At 38.4% G+C, this 17,818-nt stretch overlaps 1 protein-coding gene across 1 annotated transcript in view; it reads left to right on the top strand.

The window, feature by feature from the left end:
- Positions 1-17,818, top strand: part of PIEZO2 (piezo type mechanosensitive ion channel component 2) — a 279,368-nt gene that overhangs the window by 219,949 nt on the left and 41,601 nt on the right. The window contains exons 29-32 of the mRNA XM_087439398.1: positions 2,139-2,245; positions 3,519-3,617; positions 11,906-12,013; positions 16,874-17,040. Of these exons, the coding sequence (XP_087295524.1) occupies positions 2,139-2,245; positions 3,519-3,617; positions 11,906-12,013; positions 16,874-17,040 (481 nt within the window). The remainder of the gene's footprint in view (positions 1-2,138; positions 2,246-3,518; positions 3,618-11,905; positions 12,014-16,873; positions 17,041-17,818) is intronic.

Raw genomic sequence — 17,818 nt, 5'->3', positions numbered from 1 at the left:
GATACCTTCCACTCCAGTGTCTTATGTCTCCGGGTCAATTCAGTACTGCCTAAATCAACGCCAAGGCTCACTTTAATGTTAAATATCTGAAATAAAGGGCCAAGTTTCTGTGCATACAGGTGGTGAGACTTTAAAAGTTATTTTCATGCTTGGTTGTGCAGCAATAGCATCAACGTCCATGATGTATGTATGGACACAGGCTGGAGGCAGGATGTCTGTCTGAACTAACAAACGTGTATATATAAGAGCTTCTGTACTTAGTATTAGCAGACAGCACTACAGAAAATATTGTCTGTTATTTTCCTAGTTTTATTTCAATCACATTTTATAAAGGAATAGGAAACTTTTTTTTTTATCATTTCCTTCTTTTTCTAGTGTGTTAACTCTACTTCTCACATACAAATTGGTAAAGTTTTTTAAATGATAAAATCAGTGTTATACTATTTGAGATGAAAACTGTTTGGGCTCACAGTGTCCACATGAATAAAAGTTACAGAAGGTATGATTGAATACATTTAAGCTGTTGTTGATTTTCGAGCCTATAATGAGGGTAAAATGCTCAATCTGTAATACTCTGTTTTTACCAAATGACCATGTGACGTAGAGTCCATGTGACTTTCCTGCAAATCTCTGAGCTTACAGGAAGGCGTTACTTTCATGGGCTTCCTCACTGTCAAACGTAACGCTGTGACTTTGGTTTGTTCTCGCTTATTCTTACCTTATGTTGTATTGCATTTATTTCCTCAGGCCTGGGCCCAGTACTCTGAGCCTGTTTCTTTCTTCAAAATAAAAATGACAGATTACAGTGCTTCTGTTCAAGGATATAAGGCCCAATTCACTCACTCTGCATCTTCGTGGATGGAGGCTTCAGATACGTCTGAAATCATGGGCAAAATTACTGACCTTTTGATCATGTTTAGTGATATTGAAGCAACTAATTTAGAGCAAGCCAAGGTTTTCCATTACTTTACAATGTATAAGTCCAAACTGATAACTAAAGACATCCTGTTACGTCATCCAAAAGACACCTCAGCATTTGAAAACTTGAACATAACTTGAAAATATTAATGTGTTTTATGGTGGTACACACAAATGGTGGTACAGTTCTTGTAGCATCAGAAATGTATATGCTGGGTCTCTTTTCTCTGACAAACTCAAAATAATGATCAAACTGGTAAAGATTTGATTCTCAAACTTCTTTAAATCTCTGGACATTTCAGCTTTCTCTACTCCCAACTCTTAACACAGCAGTATGTTCTGAAGGGAAAATGTCAGGCAAGACAAGGTGGTCCACACTGTTTGTGCTCTGTGTCTTATGGTCAGGACAGTTCTCTTCACACTTCAGAAGCCGCTGGGGAGCTCCTGGTTGACCAGAAGCCCAACAGTGCTAAACAGTATGGACCCTGTCTGCCATGCCTCAGTCTGTCCCATGCTATGCGTAGAAATAGACAGAGTGGTGGTGGTGTTTTTGTGGTTGTACTTTTTTATTGTTACCTGCCCATTTCCTCCTCATGGAAATGTGTGATTTTTTTTTTTAAATTCTCTTAGATGTCTTGCCATATATATTATGTTCCTTGTTTCACATTTGGAGAAGCCAGGTCTGCAGCGTATGAAGTGAAGTAGGAGGTTGGTGACACTGATTCTTGGTCCTGGATCATCCAGATTGGCTTTTCTACAACAATTTGGACCCCTTCAGAGGACACCAAATTCTCCTCTTCACTTTGGCCTTGTCTAAAGGACCAAAATTTATGAATTGTGAAGCAATAATTTTCAATTGTTTTGGCCATCTTAGTAACAAAACTGGTTGCTTCAGAGTTGATCTGATGCATCTGTGTAGAATTTCCAATGAAGAAGGAGGAAAATACCAGATGAGCCCGGTAGTAGCCAGTTCTCTTACGTGGCATAGACAAGGCCTTGTGCTATGTAGACCCAGTCATGCCAACACCACATAGCATTAGCCAGAATGCGTTCTGTTCATCTCTGGTTTTTTTCTCCCTACCAACATCTCTTGCTCTGGTCCTTTTATGGACAATTTGTGTATCTTTGGTGTGTGTGTGGGGGGGGGAGCATTTCATTAATAAGCCCCCAATTACCTCATATCTCGTTCAAGAAATAAGAAAATATTTTGTTTTGCTTAGTGGTCAGGAGTGGAGATTATTATTTGTTTGAAACGGATAGTGAAGAGGAGGAAGAGGAAGAATTTAGAAAGGAAGATGAAGAACCTCCAAGAAGGTCAGCTTTCCAGGTAATTCTAGGGTTGGGGAAACCATGTCCTTTGCTTGTTGGGAGAGTTTTTCTTTTTGACACACCTTAATTGCAGGCCTAGAATTCTTCTGCCATGGTCATATGTGTTATAGCTCCCAGAAGCTTCTGATTTACATCCAAAATTGTTTATTTCTCATTAAAGTATAATGCTGCTTGCTCTCAGCATTGTCAGAATTAGTGCCGTGCAAGAACAGTGTTCCAGTCAGGTCTTCATTCACTGGCATCAAAACATTTTCTGATGCTATAAACAAAAAATAAAGCTTCCTTGGGTGAACTTTATTTTTTTGTTGCAAGTAGGACTGAAGAAGACTTCTCTGGCATTGCTTTGGATTGCTTGAGTGGATGTACATTTTGATATGTGAAATTGTGGATCATGAAAAAAAATACTTGCTTCATTTTGAAAGAAACGATCATTTAAATATTGCTCCAAATTTTGAAAATCAGTTTCATTTGTATTTCTAAAGATTTGAGAATTTATGAAAATATCTAGCACAGTTCTGGTCTTTTCAGCTTAACTGCTTTTCTTTTTCAGAATCTGCCGTATCATTTTCAACTATATAGATCACCAGTCTAATATATTGTAGCCAGTGAATATATAATTCATGCTTGTTAAAGATGAGGCTTTGTCAGTAGAGTTACATATGGGATGAAAGCTTGGTATATATTTCTCTGATGAAGGAGCCACATCCTAGGACTGGTGTTTCCCGTTTGTTGTACTATAAAGCACATAGAACAATATCTGTCAGCTACATGATGTGTCCATGATAAGCCACTGTCAGTTTGCTGGCCAGGTCCTCTCAAGCTGGCAGATTACATCCACCCCATCTTCCCAGTGAAATGGAAGAACTAAATTATTCACAGAGACACCTCGCTCTGGTGCTTTCTCACTGGCCCCATCGCTATCTGTGTGTGTTTTTTGATGACTGTGTCTGTGTGCATGCGTGTGGCTGGCTTGTCAACTACTAATGACTTAACTTGTTTATTTTTGTTCTAATGAGGTTTTTTCTCACCATCACTCATCATGCAGCAAAGGAGAGAACATGATCATCTTCACCATATGGATTACATGCAATGATTGACTTTTCTTTATTCCTAACTTACAAGCAGTGCACATTTTATTCTAGCTTCCATGATGGGCACATTTTAACCTGGTTGATGTAATTGTAGAGACAAACTCATACTGACGTCATATATTAAATTCTTAGTTTTTGGTTTTTTCCTACTAATTGCTCTTGCTTTGTCCTTCTTTGTAGAGAGCTATTGGGAAGTTTGCGTCAGCCATTTTAGCCTTGCCAAAGTCTGTCCTTAAACTTCCCAAAACTATTCTTCAGTATTTAATCAGAGCTGCAAAGGTACTTGGTGTTTTACTGGTGTGTGGCGTGTGACCCTCCGCTCCGTAGAACTGTAGACAAGCAGACCCCTGTTGCCCTTCATCTGCATTTTCCCTGTTCTAGAGATCGCACAGTGAAGGAGTTATGACAACTCAACATAGTAGGCAAACTTTTCCAAAAAGAGTTCTGAGAAGCCAAATTTCTTATTATTCGATTCTTGTTTTTCAGTCAACACCAGAGCCTATCAAAAAATAGAAAGAGAAAATGCAGATACACACTACTTTCTGTCCGTCTCATAGTTTTGCCTAAGTCACATCTCAGTTTCAAAGGGTCACATCTGGTTGCATGCATCAGTTATGATGTGTAAAAAGTGTGATAAATTTTCTCAGAAAGCTGGTAAAATTACGAATAAGCTAATAAAAGACTCATTTTGCTTCATCTCCTTTTTGGCTTCCGTTTGCTATTCTGAGGTCAGCCCAGCACCTCACTAGGCTGTGCTGCCATGTACAGTCTGTGTAGCTCCTCACCTCACGTCCTCAGTGATGGTGCTGAAAAAACTGTTAAAAAGTTATTTGTTAATGAACCTAATGCCCAACAGAAATTATCTAGATACCTATGCTATAGTCACTTCGTTACTGAAAATCATAGATAATGAATTACTATTCTTGTACTTTATGGAAAGCTGTTTCTCCTGACTTAATCTAGGGCAGACACTGAAACTTGGAGGTCTTCATGCTCCTTAAGTGTTAAGCGAATGGTTTGGACAGTGAGGAAGACCAGTGCTTCTCACATTTTGCCTAGGATCTTATTTGAATGCAAGTTATTTAAATTCAGCAGCCCCGGTGGGACCGGAAAGTCTGTCTCTCTCTAGCCCCCAGGTGAGGCACAGCTGCTGCTCCACCTTGAGCAGCAGGGTCCAGACCTCTAGGTTTCTTCCATTCTTAAAATGCCAGGATTCTGGTTTTCAGTGTAATATTCACTGTTGCCACCACCCCAGGATTCTTTCTTTTCCCTTTTATGACTACCATATGAGTCTCTCCATTTATCTTTGATAATTCATGTGAAAGATTGCAATAGAATTATCCCCCATCTTACTTTAAAAAAAAAATCTTCTTACAACATAAAGAAAGTCCTAGATTACATTTGAATCAAAGGACAGTTTATGAACCTTAGCCATTTTTAGTTAAGGATCTCCACTTCGATAAAATTGTCCCATTTTAAAAATTAAATGCTTTTTGCATAATAGGTTTTCAGTAAAATGAATCCCGTTTTTCCCTAATATTTATGATAGCATTTAAGATAAAGTTGGGAATACACAATAGTGGCAGTTTGGAGAAGCCAAAGATGATTTATGTACATTTTCATGCATTTTTCTACTTATGGTTAGTGGTGCACGTGTTTAATTCCCCAGGGAAACCCATGAAATTGGATGATAGTTACAGTTGCAATGTAAGAATTGAGAAGTTTCAGTAAGAAACTTACATTTTTTGACCCAGTAAGAATTGAATGTCTCCTCTTATTCCTTCATTATCAACTTTTTCCTGAGACAGTCGGACTGACCCTGGAACTATAAAATGTTTGTATTTCCAAACATCAAGATAATTTGCCTACAAATAAGGACCTATCATAAGATTCTCTCTCTCTCCTTCATTTCCTCTTACTTGCACTATCTAAATTCTCATCTCAACAAGAAAGCACTGATAGGCTTAATCATTTAGGGATTATATGGAGAACCAGGAGCTTCCTTTTAATAAGAGAAAAAGTTTCTGGCACTCACCCTTTCTATAACACCTCTTCACTTCTATCCTAAACATCCTCTTCTCTCTCTCCTTCTCAGCCTCCCTCCCAGTGATTTCATTTTTTTCAGAGCAAAAGAATTCCTCCAACTTGCACTCCTATTATATTCACAAATCCTGAATTACTTTTTTATTTTCTATTTTTGGCATTCTTACATTATCTAAAGCAATAGTGTAATAACACTTTTTTTGAAGGATATGTCATCATATGTTGCTCTTAAGCCTGAAAATTTCTTACCTTTAGCAGTTCAGTTTTTTTAAAGAATTAATATTTTCCTGAAGTAAGTTTGCTTATTAATGTACTAAACCTCAGAGATATTCTTGATAGAATTCCTGACAACATGCTCAATAGACATCTACCATGAATTCCTTGAGTTCGTGCTTCTTCAAATTCCAGTTCATCTTCTCGTTTTTCAAAATATGTTTTTGGCATAAAATAGGATAATTTTTTTTGCCTCCTGGGTTTGTTATTCAGAAATAATACAGATGTTACATGGTTAATTGCCCATAAGATTCAGATTTCTACCAGTGAGAAAAAAGAAATGTTCTGTTTTAGTAACCTATGACCTTTACATTTCCATATATGGAAAAGTTGAATCCCTCTTTATTTTTAATGACATCACAATGCCAGTGGTTTGCTTATACTGTGTTTTTCAAAGATTTCAGAAATTTGAAAATAATATAGAATCTGGGTTTACAAGCACCCCCATGAAACATTCCTTTAACTTTATCATCACAGTAGAAAACCCAGCTTCCCTGAGACGCAGGTGTGTTTGCGGGTGCATGAGGAGCATGCCTGCTTGGCTTCATGATCATAGATGGCTGATTTTGCATATCAAGGTTTTCTTTGTGTTCATTCTGCATGACTTGGGAGACTATTGGTGGGGGGCTGTTCAAAATTGCTCTGTTGTGGTTATTGGTTATAATATACTAATGCAACTATATTTCAGCTCTTGAACGAAAATGACAAAAGGCAACCAAAAGCACCATAGTTTTCCTTCCATACCATCCTGGAATAACTCCTTAACCTCGATACCACATTATTTTTCCTCTCCAAATCTAATCAATCTACAAAGCCCTTTCTCAAGTTGCTGATAATAGCTGTTATTCACAAGAGTATCAAATATACAAAACTATTTTCCCAAAGTAAATGAGTAAAAGATGTTGTTTTGTTTTTGACTGAAAGTTTATTTGCAATGAGAGAAAACTACTCTATTTATACTTAGCAAGGCTTCCAGTTTATTCCTATTGTGTGTAATGAAAAAGAATTGGTAACTAAGTCCCACAAATGGTGATGTGTGTGGGGACTTGGGAGAAATGGTTGGTATATTCCCAGAGTATCTCATGATTGCCTGTGACAGCTCATGAAACATATTCCTACAGCATCTGTTTGCATATTTTATTTCATGATAATGGAAATAGCACAGGTCAGCTGAGAATACTGAGGGGTGCGGGAGAGGGATATTTATTTTGCATTGGGAGAAAAAATATTTCTGAAAGTCAGGAAGCTTGGTGTTGGTTCCTTTTCTTTTAATTCAAATTATTAAAAAGCCAGAAAATAATTGAACTTTCCCCCTTCAGTTTGTTTATCAAGCCTGGATTACTGACCCTAAAACAGCACTCCGTCAGAGGCGCAAAGAGAAAAAAAGGTCTGCAAGAGAAGGTCAGAAACGCAGGAGAAAGGGATCTGGGGAGGGTGAGTGTCAGGGGGTGCAGCAGCCTCGCCAGCACCCCCGTTTCGTTTCTGTGGCCCTTGACTACAAAAGAGGAACTGCAAAGACAGAAGCTTTGGAGGAATGAAATTCTTAAATTCTGAAGAGTGCAAAGGGTTTTTACCTGTACTTACTTGCTCGTGTCTGATGCTGGAATAAATTAAAACCTGAATTTAAGTTAAGAAGCATTTCATAAAATTGGAAAAGAGGGGGGCAAAATAAACCCAAAGAAAGTAGAAGGAAAAAATTAATCTTTAGGTGGTTATTAAGTCATAGAAAAGAAATGCAAGACGAGACCAGATCATTAAGTGAAAAGCTGTTCTTGGGAAAAACTAGTAAGAAAGATGAACCTTTGACAATTTGATCAAGAAGAAAAGGGGTGCAGGAGAGGGATATTACACGCTTAGTGATCAGGAATCAGAAATGGAACATAACTACCAATGCCACATGCAACATGATACCGAAACACTGGAAAACATACGATAGGGACACATTTCTCAGGGGGTGATAATTCCAAACTACAACAAAACACACCAAAAGCAAAGTCGAAGTGCAAGTGGGGCACTCAAGAAAAATATTTTCATTATATGTATCCTACTAAAGGTTAGTATTCTGGATATACTAAGAACTCCTAAAAATCAGGAAAAGAAAAATTCCACTCAATAGATGAATGGATATGAAAACCAGTTCTCAGATCAGAAAATATAAATGGCCATAAGATACTCAGCTTCACCAGTAATACGAGAAACACAAACTAAATATTTTGACATATTGGTTTTTTTGCCTATCAGATTGGCAAGAACCTGAACATTTTATAATATCACTGTTTGGAGCTGGTGGGAAGATAAGTGTTTGCACGCACTGTGAGCGAGCGGTGTTGTAGAGTAGTACATCCACTTTGAAGAGTAGTGAGCCAATATCTATGAACATTTAAAATGTACTTGTCCTACTAAAGATCAGGCCCACTTCTAGGTGCGTGGCTTAACCTGAAGCAATATTTGTACATGTGCACAAGGACACATGTCTAAGAACATTCACCATTGTTTGCTACTAACAAAAATTTGGAAAAATCCTAAACGCTCACATAAAGAAGAGTCAAGTAAATTATGTTACCAATATATTATAGAATACTACTCAGTAGTTTAAGAAATGAGATGGATTACTTTGAACTGACTTGGAAAATAATTCCTGACCTATTATTAAATGAAAAACATTGTGTTGCAAAATAGCATGCACGTTATAAAACCATTTATGAAACAAAGGAAACCAAAGCACCTCAAGACAATATTTTGCATTTTTAATGGGTGCATATAATAGTGTATAAATGCAAGAGAAAGATCAGGAAGAATACTTAGCAAATTAATAACAGTGGTTACTTCTTGGGGGAGGGGTAGAGAGACTGAGGTTAAGTGGTATTCTTAAAGGGAATTTTAGGCTTATCTGTTATATTTTGAATCTTTACAAGGAAAACATATATATCAATGCCTTGTGAAATTAAAAATGCATTAAAAAATAAAAGAGAAGGAAAACATAATTTCTAATGGAGCTCTAATTGCAAAACCTCTCTCCTTTTTGACCATTCTGCTCCCTGCTACCTCCTGGTAACTTTAATTTTATTTTGATTTATTGGTTTAAAAAGACAAAATTAAGACACGGCTGATGTAACAAGTCAAGCAGTAAAGAAGTAGATGCAGAATCTGCCTTGGAAACCCATCCCCTCAGGTGCCAAATCCTCACAATATGTTGTGTTCACTCCATTCCTTACTCAGGTGCACATGTACATTTGTGCAGGCATGGTTTCCTTTGTTTGTCTTTCAAAAATGAGCTCAGGCTATACAAAGTACTCTTGTAGGTTCATCAGCAGTGTATTGTGAACATTTCTCCAATTAAGTATTTATAAAACGATATCATTTTTTTTGTTTGTTCGTTTGTTTGTTTTTATTTATTGCAGTAACATTGGTTTATAACATTGTATAAAATTCAGGTGTACATCATTATACTTCTATTTCTGCATGGATTACGTCGTGTTCTCATGTTCACCACCCAAATACTAATTACAATCCACCATTCTTCTTTAATAGCTGCAAAATATTCTATAATATGGATATGCATTATTCATTCAATTATTCCATCACAATGGACATAAAGTTTGCTTGCAGATTTTTGCCACAGTGAACAACGCTAGCATAGATATCCTTGCACAAAAATTTGTATACAGTTGTACATGTATGTGTGTGTATTTAAATGCATAGCAAAAGGTCGGGAAGAACATGTGCTTTCCACAGAATAGATTATCGAAAGTGGGGTTACTGGGTTAAAGGATCTGCCTTTTTTTACTTTAATAGACAGTTTCATACAAGGTTTTAGTAATTTACACTCACATGTGTAAGGTACAGGAGTGTCCATTTCCCTATAGCTTTATCCAGAAGGGTATTATTACTCTTGTTATTGTTTGTCTTTCTCAGGGATGATAAATGGCTTTTATTTTCATTTGAATTTTTCTAAGTAATGAGACTGAACATTTTTTATTTTCTTGGTAATTTGTACTTCCTAATCTAAGATTTAAACATTTTTATCATTTTCCATAATATCATTCTGTTGGGTTGTTTGTCCTTCTTAATCTAGAAAATGTTTACATGTTAGGGATATTATCCTTTTTTCATTTATTACAAATACTTTTTCCAACCCAAAGCTTATCTTTTGATTTTGTTTATGGAGTATGTTATCTAAACAATCCTTAATTTTTTCTGATGTCTACATTTGTTTTTGCAGTTTCAAGGTTTCCATCTTGCTTAAGAAAGTCTCCCTTCAAATATTATGTTAATGTTTTCCTATATTTCCTCCTAATTTTATTTACATTTTGAAGTTTTTATATTCATGAAGTAGAGATCTAATTTGTTCACTTTTAGATGGATAGGCAATTATGCTATCCTTGTTTATTAAATGAGTCTTCCTTTTTCTATTGCATTTAAATGCTACTTTTGTCAGTATTAGGCTCCCATTTATTCTTAGATGTGTTTCTGGACTCTGTATTCTGATCCACTGTCCTATTATTGCTCTGGGCCAATGTCCTCTGTTTTTGAGTCCAGTAGCTATAGAGTTAGTTTTAATATTTAATTCCAAACTCCCCTCACAACTCCCGTTTGTTTTTTTTTTCAAAATTGTGTTTGCTATTCTCAGACATTTGTTCTTCCAAAATTGTTTGACCAGTTTTAAAAATGTGTCCTCTAGTCATCTTGTAAATATTCCTCTGTATCATGAAGGTGATTTTATGTGCAGGTGCACCACTGTTTACCTACAAATCAAAGACAGCAATAATTCAAAGATATCGGGGCTGAAATAAATGTTTATTTAGTCCTTTAATAAATATTTATTCAGCATCTTCTTGGTACAAGGCGTCGTCTCTGGTAGGTTTCTTTCGGACAGATGAAGCACACAGATTCTGTCCCTCCAGTGGGCCAGGTGCTGATGTCCGTGCTTTCTCTACAGTAACTCATTTGACCCTCACAATGGCCCAGGGGCATTTTGTTCTCCCTGCTCTACAGGGATGAGGAAAGGAGGTCCCCAAGAGGGAAGGAAGTGCCTCAGGTCACACAGCCATTCAGTGAGTGGTGGGTCTGGAATTCACACCAGGCATCCTGGCTCTAGACCCTTCTCTCTTAAACACAAGTGTAAAAAAATCCCCAATGACATAGAAACCACGAAGTTCCATTTACAAAATAAGATGAAATAGCATGGGACCAGAGGGAGAAAAGATTACTTGTAGCCAAGAGTGTAAGAGAATGCAATGAAAAAAAAGATAGCGTTTGAATAAAGCCTGACGTTCTGGGAGAAGAAAGCAAGACCATGTATGAAAAACAAAGAGTAGGTCAGCTTAGCTGGTAGAGACGAGATGTGAGACAGAGTAGTAGAAAATAGCACAGCAGAAAATAAGTTTGGGAAGATTAACTGGAGTCAGATCATGAATGGTCTTAGATAGGGTTACCAGATAAAATTCAAGAAGCCCAGTTAAATTTGACTTTTTTAGATAAAAAACAAATAATTTTTTAGCTTAAGTGTAATGTGGGCATATTGCACAGAACTTATACTAAAAAATTATTTGTTATGTATCTTAAGCTCAAATTTAATTGGGTGTCCCGTATTTTTATTTGCTAGATATGACAACTTTAGCCTCAAATAAGAGGCTAAAAATTAAAATGAAACCCTATGATGTCATTTTAGGGAGTGACAAACTAAAATCTGTAACATTATCCCAAGGTATTCAAAATTAAAATTTCATAGTATGTATCAAGAATCGGCACATTTTTTCTGTAAAGGGCCTGATAGTAAATATTTTAAGTTTTGCACACCATAAGTCTTTGTTGCAACTCAACTCTGCCATTGTTGGGCTAAAACAGCCACAGACTATACATAAACAAATGGTGTGGCTTTGCTCCATTAAAATTTGAATTTTGTGTAATTTTCACAAGTACAAAACGTTATTCTTTTTTAGATTTTTTTTACTATTAAAAATATAAAAACCATTCTGAACTCACAGTCCGTTTAACAACAGAAAGGTGACAAGATTTGACCAGCGGATTATAGCTTACCACCCCTGTATACATGATTCTTATTCTGGAATGGAGTAAAGAGAATCTGAAAGCTATGCATTCTTACACCTTTTCCCCAGGAACTCCTAAATAGGCAGAATGCTCTGGATTAATTTTAAAATCCCTTTTAATCCAGAAGAAAAGTGTTGGCATGCAATTTACCCTCAAAAGATCTAACTCATGTTTGTTAACACACTTGGCAGGTCCCGTAGAGTGGGAAGATCGAGAGGATGAACCAGTCAAAAAGAAGTCTGATGGACCAGGTAACAAATGAAGACAAATACGAGCGGGGCTATTTGACAATGACACTTGCCCGGATGGTATGTAGTGGAAGGCTGCCTGAGAATAATCAGATCCTGCTCCAGACTACCACTAAATAATCAGTGTCCCTTGAAATCTCATCTCTAGTGAAGCTGCAAATGACTCTCAAAGTAGATCTGATCTTTGCTGTTGGATTAGAGCTGGTTTGTAAATTCCTTTATCCAAGTACCTATGAAAGGGGGGTTTAGGGAGAAAATCAGAAATGCCCCATGGAAGCCATCAGAATAGAGGCACAAAAAATATTGACAATTAATTTTAAAGAACCTGGAAAGAAGGAGTTAAATGAGAGGTAAGTATAGTTGGGGAAATGATAGGTACTTTAGAAGCTTGGGCCAGCCTCCTCATTTTATGAGGGGAAACCAAATCCCAGTGAGTTTGCTCAGCATTCCACAGCTACTAAGTGACAGAGCCAGGGACAGAATCCATGTCCTCTAACATCCCCCCAGTCACAGTGCCTTTGGAGCTTCACGTAGTATGTGATTGGGAGGAAGATTTCTCCATGCAGGAAAAAAAAAGGCAAAACAAAAACTTCCCAATGAAATGAACTTAAATGCCTCTCTAGTTCCATAGACATGCCGGTTCCTCTGTCTCATGGGGTTGGAATGCCTGTGTTCATCATTATCAGCAGGCAAGATTTTCAGGCTCTTTTACTCTGGACACAATACTTCCAAGGATGCCATCTGCTGGCACAAAATGAGACTTCTCGAAGGCTGTCTAACACCATCTGTGGCACAATCGTTAAACCTGGCCTCCATTTCCGGATAATTTGACTCACATGTATATGGAGCCAGATAATCTATTATTGCTGCGAAGTTCTATACAATGATAGTGGCTAACACTTTAGAGTGCACATCTTCTTTGCCAGGTACTTTTCCAAGAGGTTTGGGCTCATTAAGTTGTTTAACACCCTCAAAAACCCTTTTTAACCGATAAAAACTGAGGCCGAAGAAGATTAGCTGACTTTTTCTAGTCTACACCACCACTAAGGGGTAGAGTTGGGATTTGAACCCAAAGAATCTGAATCCACAGTCTGTGCTCTTAACCACTACACTCTACTGCCTCTATGGTTAAAAAATAAATAAAAATAGAAATTCTAATTTCACATGTGAGTTTGTGATCCTCCAAATTATTAAAGTGAATGTTATGTGTGTCTCCAACACAGCAATTTTAGTTTTGCCATCAAACCACCATAAGCAAAACTGTGAAATAAGTGTTTATCTTTACCACCGCTAAGAAAATAATTGTAAATATGAGAAAAAAAATAAGTTGTCAAAAATACAAGATGCTGCTAAAGTTTATTAGTAGGTGTAACCCCAAGTCCTCCAGCCTCCGGGGGCCAAACTTTCCTTTTATGTCTGCACAAAACAGCTAGAGGTTCCATCCAAACTCCTGTGGGAAATGCATACCTTACTCAAGAATAAAACAAGAATAGGGGTGTGGGGTCAAAAGAGAAATTCAAGTGTTCCTCCCTTGCTCAGAATTGCTCTTCTGTGGAATCTGTAGCTCCTCACTCCTTCCAGCTTCATCTAGCAGCTGTTCCCTTCCTGGGCTTCTTTGCTCAACAAAGGATACTCTCTCATGTCCCTGCTCCCTGAAGTACACCTCAGGTGTGACTGTTAGGTGCGACACAGTTTTACAGAGGTGTTGGGGACAGTGGGGTAGTGACAGCACAGGCAGGAAACAACTTCAAAGAGAAAGTCAGCCATCACTCTTCCCACCTGAGCAGATCTCTCACCAGCTGGTTCCTTGGGGCCTGGCTTCACTAGATCATCCCCCCATCTCCTTTTGCAGATTCCCAGTTTTCTTCTCCAGGTACCAGCTGACAACTCCAAGATTCCTGTTACTTCAGTAGGTAGAACTGTTCAACTCTTCTTTGTCTCCACCTTACCCATCTGGACTCTGTCTGGAGGCCATACCATTCATAGCTAAACTTCCTGTTGATGGTTTTCCTTTTGAAAAGGGCAAACCTTTAACCTGAGAGACATTCTGCCTTCCTTCTAGGCCACCCAATTCATAAAGAACTTTTTTTTCAATTACAAAGTCAAACTCTGATTCACACTGTGGTCTTTAAAGTAGAGAGAGAGGATTAGTGGAGAGCAGGGTAAGTCATTCAGTGGTTGCATCTGATTACACTGGATTAGAGGTCAGAAAACTATATGACCCCTGGGCCAAATCCCACCTGCCACCTGTTTTTTATGAGGCTTGTTATCTAAGGATGACTTTTATAATTTTTAATGGCTGAAAAAAATCAAAAGAGGAAGAGTATTTCATGACATATGAAAATTATGAAATTCAAGTTTCAGTGTCCATAAATAAAGTTCTATTAGAAACCCAGCCATGCCCATTCATAGACAATTCATTCTTTGTCTGGGGCTGCTTTCAAACACAACAACAGACATGAGTAGTTGCAACAAAGACAGTATGGCCTGCAAAGCTGAAAATATTTACTATCCGGCCCTGCCCAGGATCATAAACGCTTATCTCAGTGAATTTTGCCCTTTTCTCCATGCTATATTAATGATTTTAAACTACAATTCCAAATGATAATCATTAATCATAATTCCTTAAGATTTTACTATAACACTTGAATCTGGTTTTCTTTTTCTTTTTGATGAGGGGAAAGGTGAAAGATACAAGCTGTCTTTCTTGGTGTTGGTGGTGGTAGTGGTGATTTGTTGTTTTGTTTTTTTTTTAATAAACAGTAAGGCAATTCTTAATTCACTGCCATGTTCACTAAGTATTCCCTTTATCACAGTCAGTGTTTGAAATAGTTAATAAGACTGAAATTTTTAAGTGCCAAATAAAAAAATTGCACACTGATTGAAATTTGGTGAAACATGTTGAAGGATTCCTTGCATCCCAGTTGAGAAACCATTGGTTACACGAATGAATGACTAGGACAGACAGTTAATATGGGATCTTCCCTCTTTTATTTTGATTCTGACCTAAAATAAGTGAGGTCACAGTTATGGAACCTCCTCAAATCTTGTCAGCGATCGAGGAGCTGGTGTTACGTTCTCTGAGGGCACCGGAGAGGCGTGTGCTGTGTGGAGACAACGTTATGGACACGACGGCAGTTTGAGCTGAGCAGGTTTCCTGGGCTCCCCAAGGCACAGCCACAGATAAGGCAGAGAACCTCAGTACATCAGGAACCTCACGGCTTCCGTTGGAGAGGATTGATCCCATGTGCAGAATTTTGTTGTTAGCGCAGCTAAGTACAATCAAATAAGAATGATGAAGATAATACAGTGGTTTAGATACACTCTTCATATGTGTACTCTACAAAATAGCTTTAAGGTGACTTAACTGAAATGCGTCTGCAGTGGGAAGCATCCAAGCCTTCCTGAATCAGCAGACTTTTTTTCAACAATTATTCAGGAAACATAGAAAAAGCATTAAAGGACGCAGTTACCTGGATAGATGCCGACTATTTCTATCCCTGTGTCAATAACAGAAATCTCCATGAATGCAATCTCTACTTTTAATCAAACCTATTGTGTGTATATGGACCTGTTCTGACTGATGTTTTGACCAAAGGGTAAAAATTCTACCCTAGGTTGGTTTTGATGCTGCCAGTGCATGTGTGGAGAGACCCACCCATAGCCTCCTGTCCTGCAGTCCTCCCCTGTGGCCCTGTCTTGCTGAGTGTCACGTGCCCCACCTGTATGAGGTGCACAGGGCCACAGCCAGGTCTGCCTTTGGTAAAACATCACTGCGCCACACAGCAGCAAAATGGTTGATGGTTCTTTGTTCCTTTGAAATCTGGTTGCTTTTTTTCCTCCTAGATAATATCATCAAGAGAATATTTAATATTTTGAAATTTACCTGGGTCCTGTTTCTGGCAACAGTGGATAGTTTCACAACTTGGCTTAACTCCATTTCAAGGGAGCATATTGATATATCCACCGTTCTGAGAATTGAAAGATGCATGCTGACCAGAGAAATTAAAAAGGTAACACTGTTGGTATAATTCTTTTTGCTTCTTTCCACATTGTAAAGATTTGTTTTTGTGTGAGGAAGACCAGCCCCGAGCTAACATCCATGCCAATCCTCCTCTTTTTGCTGAGAAAGATTGTCCCTGGGCTAAGATCCATGCCCATCTTCCTCTACTTTATGTGGGACGCCGCCAGAGCATGGCCTGACATGCGGGGTGCATCGGTGCATGCCCGGGATCCGAACCTGCAAACCCCAGGCCGCCACAGCAGAGCGTGTGCACTTAACTGCTCCGCCACCGGGCCGGCCCCAACATTGTAAAGATTTTAAAAGTCAGTATCCAGAACTCCAAGTTGGATAAGACAAAATCCTTTCTTTCCAGAGTCTTTGCATAACCCCCTTGCTCTTCTGTATAGTTAAATCTGTTCCATGCTCAGAATTAAAATAATCAGGCCCTGCACACACACACATACAGAGTTCTGGGATAATGGCCAGTTTATTCATTCTATCCCTCCTCCTCACCAGAGTTTGCAGATGCACGGACTGTCATGTCCATAAAGAATGATGTTGTTTGGTCTGGGAAGTTTGATTTGAAACTTCTCATAGGAAAAATTAAGATATATGAAGAGCTACAAAATATAGTCATATGTGGTTTATAGATTGTATTTCAGAATAATAGTTCATTTCTGGAAAAGTTGCTATGACTTAGCGAAATTATCTACATATAAGAGGGGATTTCTTGTTTAGTATAACCCAGTAATATTGGGTACCATTAATTCAATGAGCTGACATCCAACGCCAACTTTACTAGCTTTGTTTTAATCCTTATTCAAGGAGTGTGTGATGGCTGAGAGCTGTCGGTATTGAGAAATGCCAGGTGGCTGCACAGGCAAGTAAGAACTGTGGCACTGTCTCCCTCTCCGCAGGGCAACGTTCCCACTCGGGAGAGCATCCACATGTACTATCAGAACCACATCATGAACCTGTCCCGAGAGTCTGGACTGGACACCATTGACGACCGTCCTGGTGCTGCTTCAGGTGCACAGACAGCCCACAGGATGGATAGCTTAGATTCACATGACAGTATCTCCAGGTATTTCACGTTCTAAACAATGGGTTTGCTTTTGATGAAGGTAAAAGTGGTGGACTTCATCAATGCGAGCAATGAATGGATGAAGTGCAAGTTAATCAAAAACTTACATGGACCCCACCCTCCTCAGGCTATCTCCATGTTTACAACAAAGCAAAAGGAATATTGTCCTTTCCTAGATCCTAAATCAGGAATTGATAATAAACTATTAGAAATACCCACGTGATTCACAGGCACAGGACAGAGATTTCTAAGCTGGCGGCACGTAAGAATGAGCCTTCCCTATCACAGAATTACTATTCGTATCAGAGCAGCACCTTTAATGCCTTTTTAAAATGCTGCTTCAAAGTGTCTTCTATACGAGAATCATCTGCCGTCTGTTGCTATCCTTGATCTTTTCCTTTCAGAGCTGTTACTGTACAGTTCATAGTAAACATTCGAGACGTGATCTTGTCAGCTTCCACCTTCCCTGAGTCGTGTGACCACCTGCATTGTCTCACAACAGGGACCATGGGCCAGCACTCAGCACTGTACAGGGGGTACCTCTCTTTGTCTTTATAAGACCCTACAAGAGGCATGCTATTATCATCCCCATTTTACAGAAGACAAAGTTCAGTTACAGAGAGGTTAAGTAATTCTCCCAAAGTCACACAGTAAAGAAGTATATAGAAGCAGACCCAGGATTCAAAACCACATACTTCAGCTCAGAGTCCAAGCTCTCAACCACCGTGGTATGCTGCCTCTCAATGCCTCTTCCTGCACTCCAGGCCAACTTTGAGAA

Source organism: Ceratotherium simum, chromosome 14 (assembly GCF_057802395.1).
Source record: "Ceratotherium simum simum isolate JZ-2026a chromosome 14, ASM5780239v1, whole genome shotgun sequence".
In the NCBI taxonomy this organism is placed as follows: Eukaryota; Metazoa; Chordata; class Mammalia; order Perissodactyla; family Rhinocerotidae; genus Ceratotherium; species Ceratotherium simum.
The sequence above is the reverse complement of the archived record's forward strand: the minus strand, read 5'-3'. Positions and strand labels throughout refer to the sequence as shown.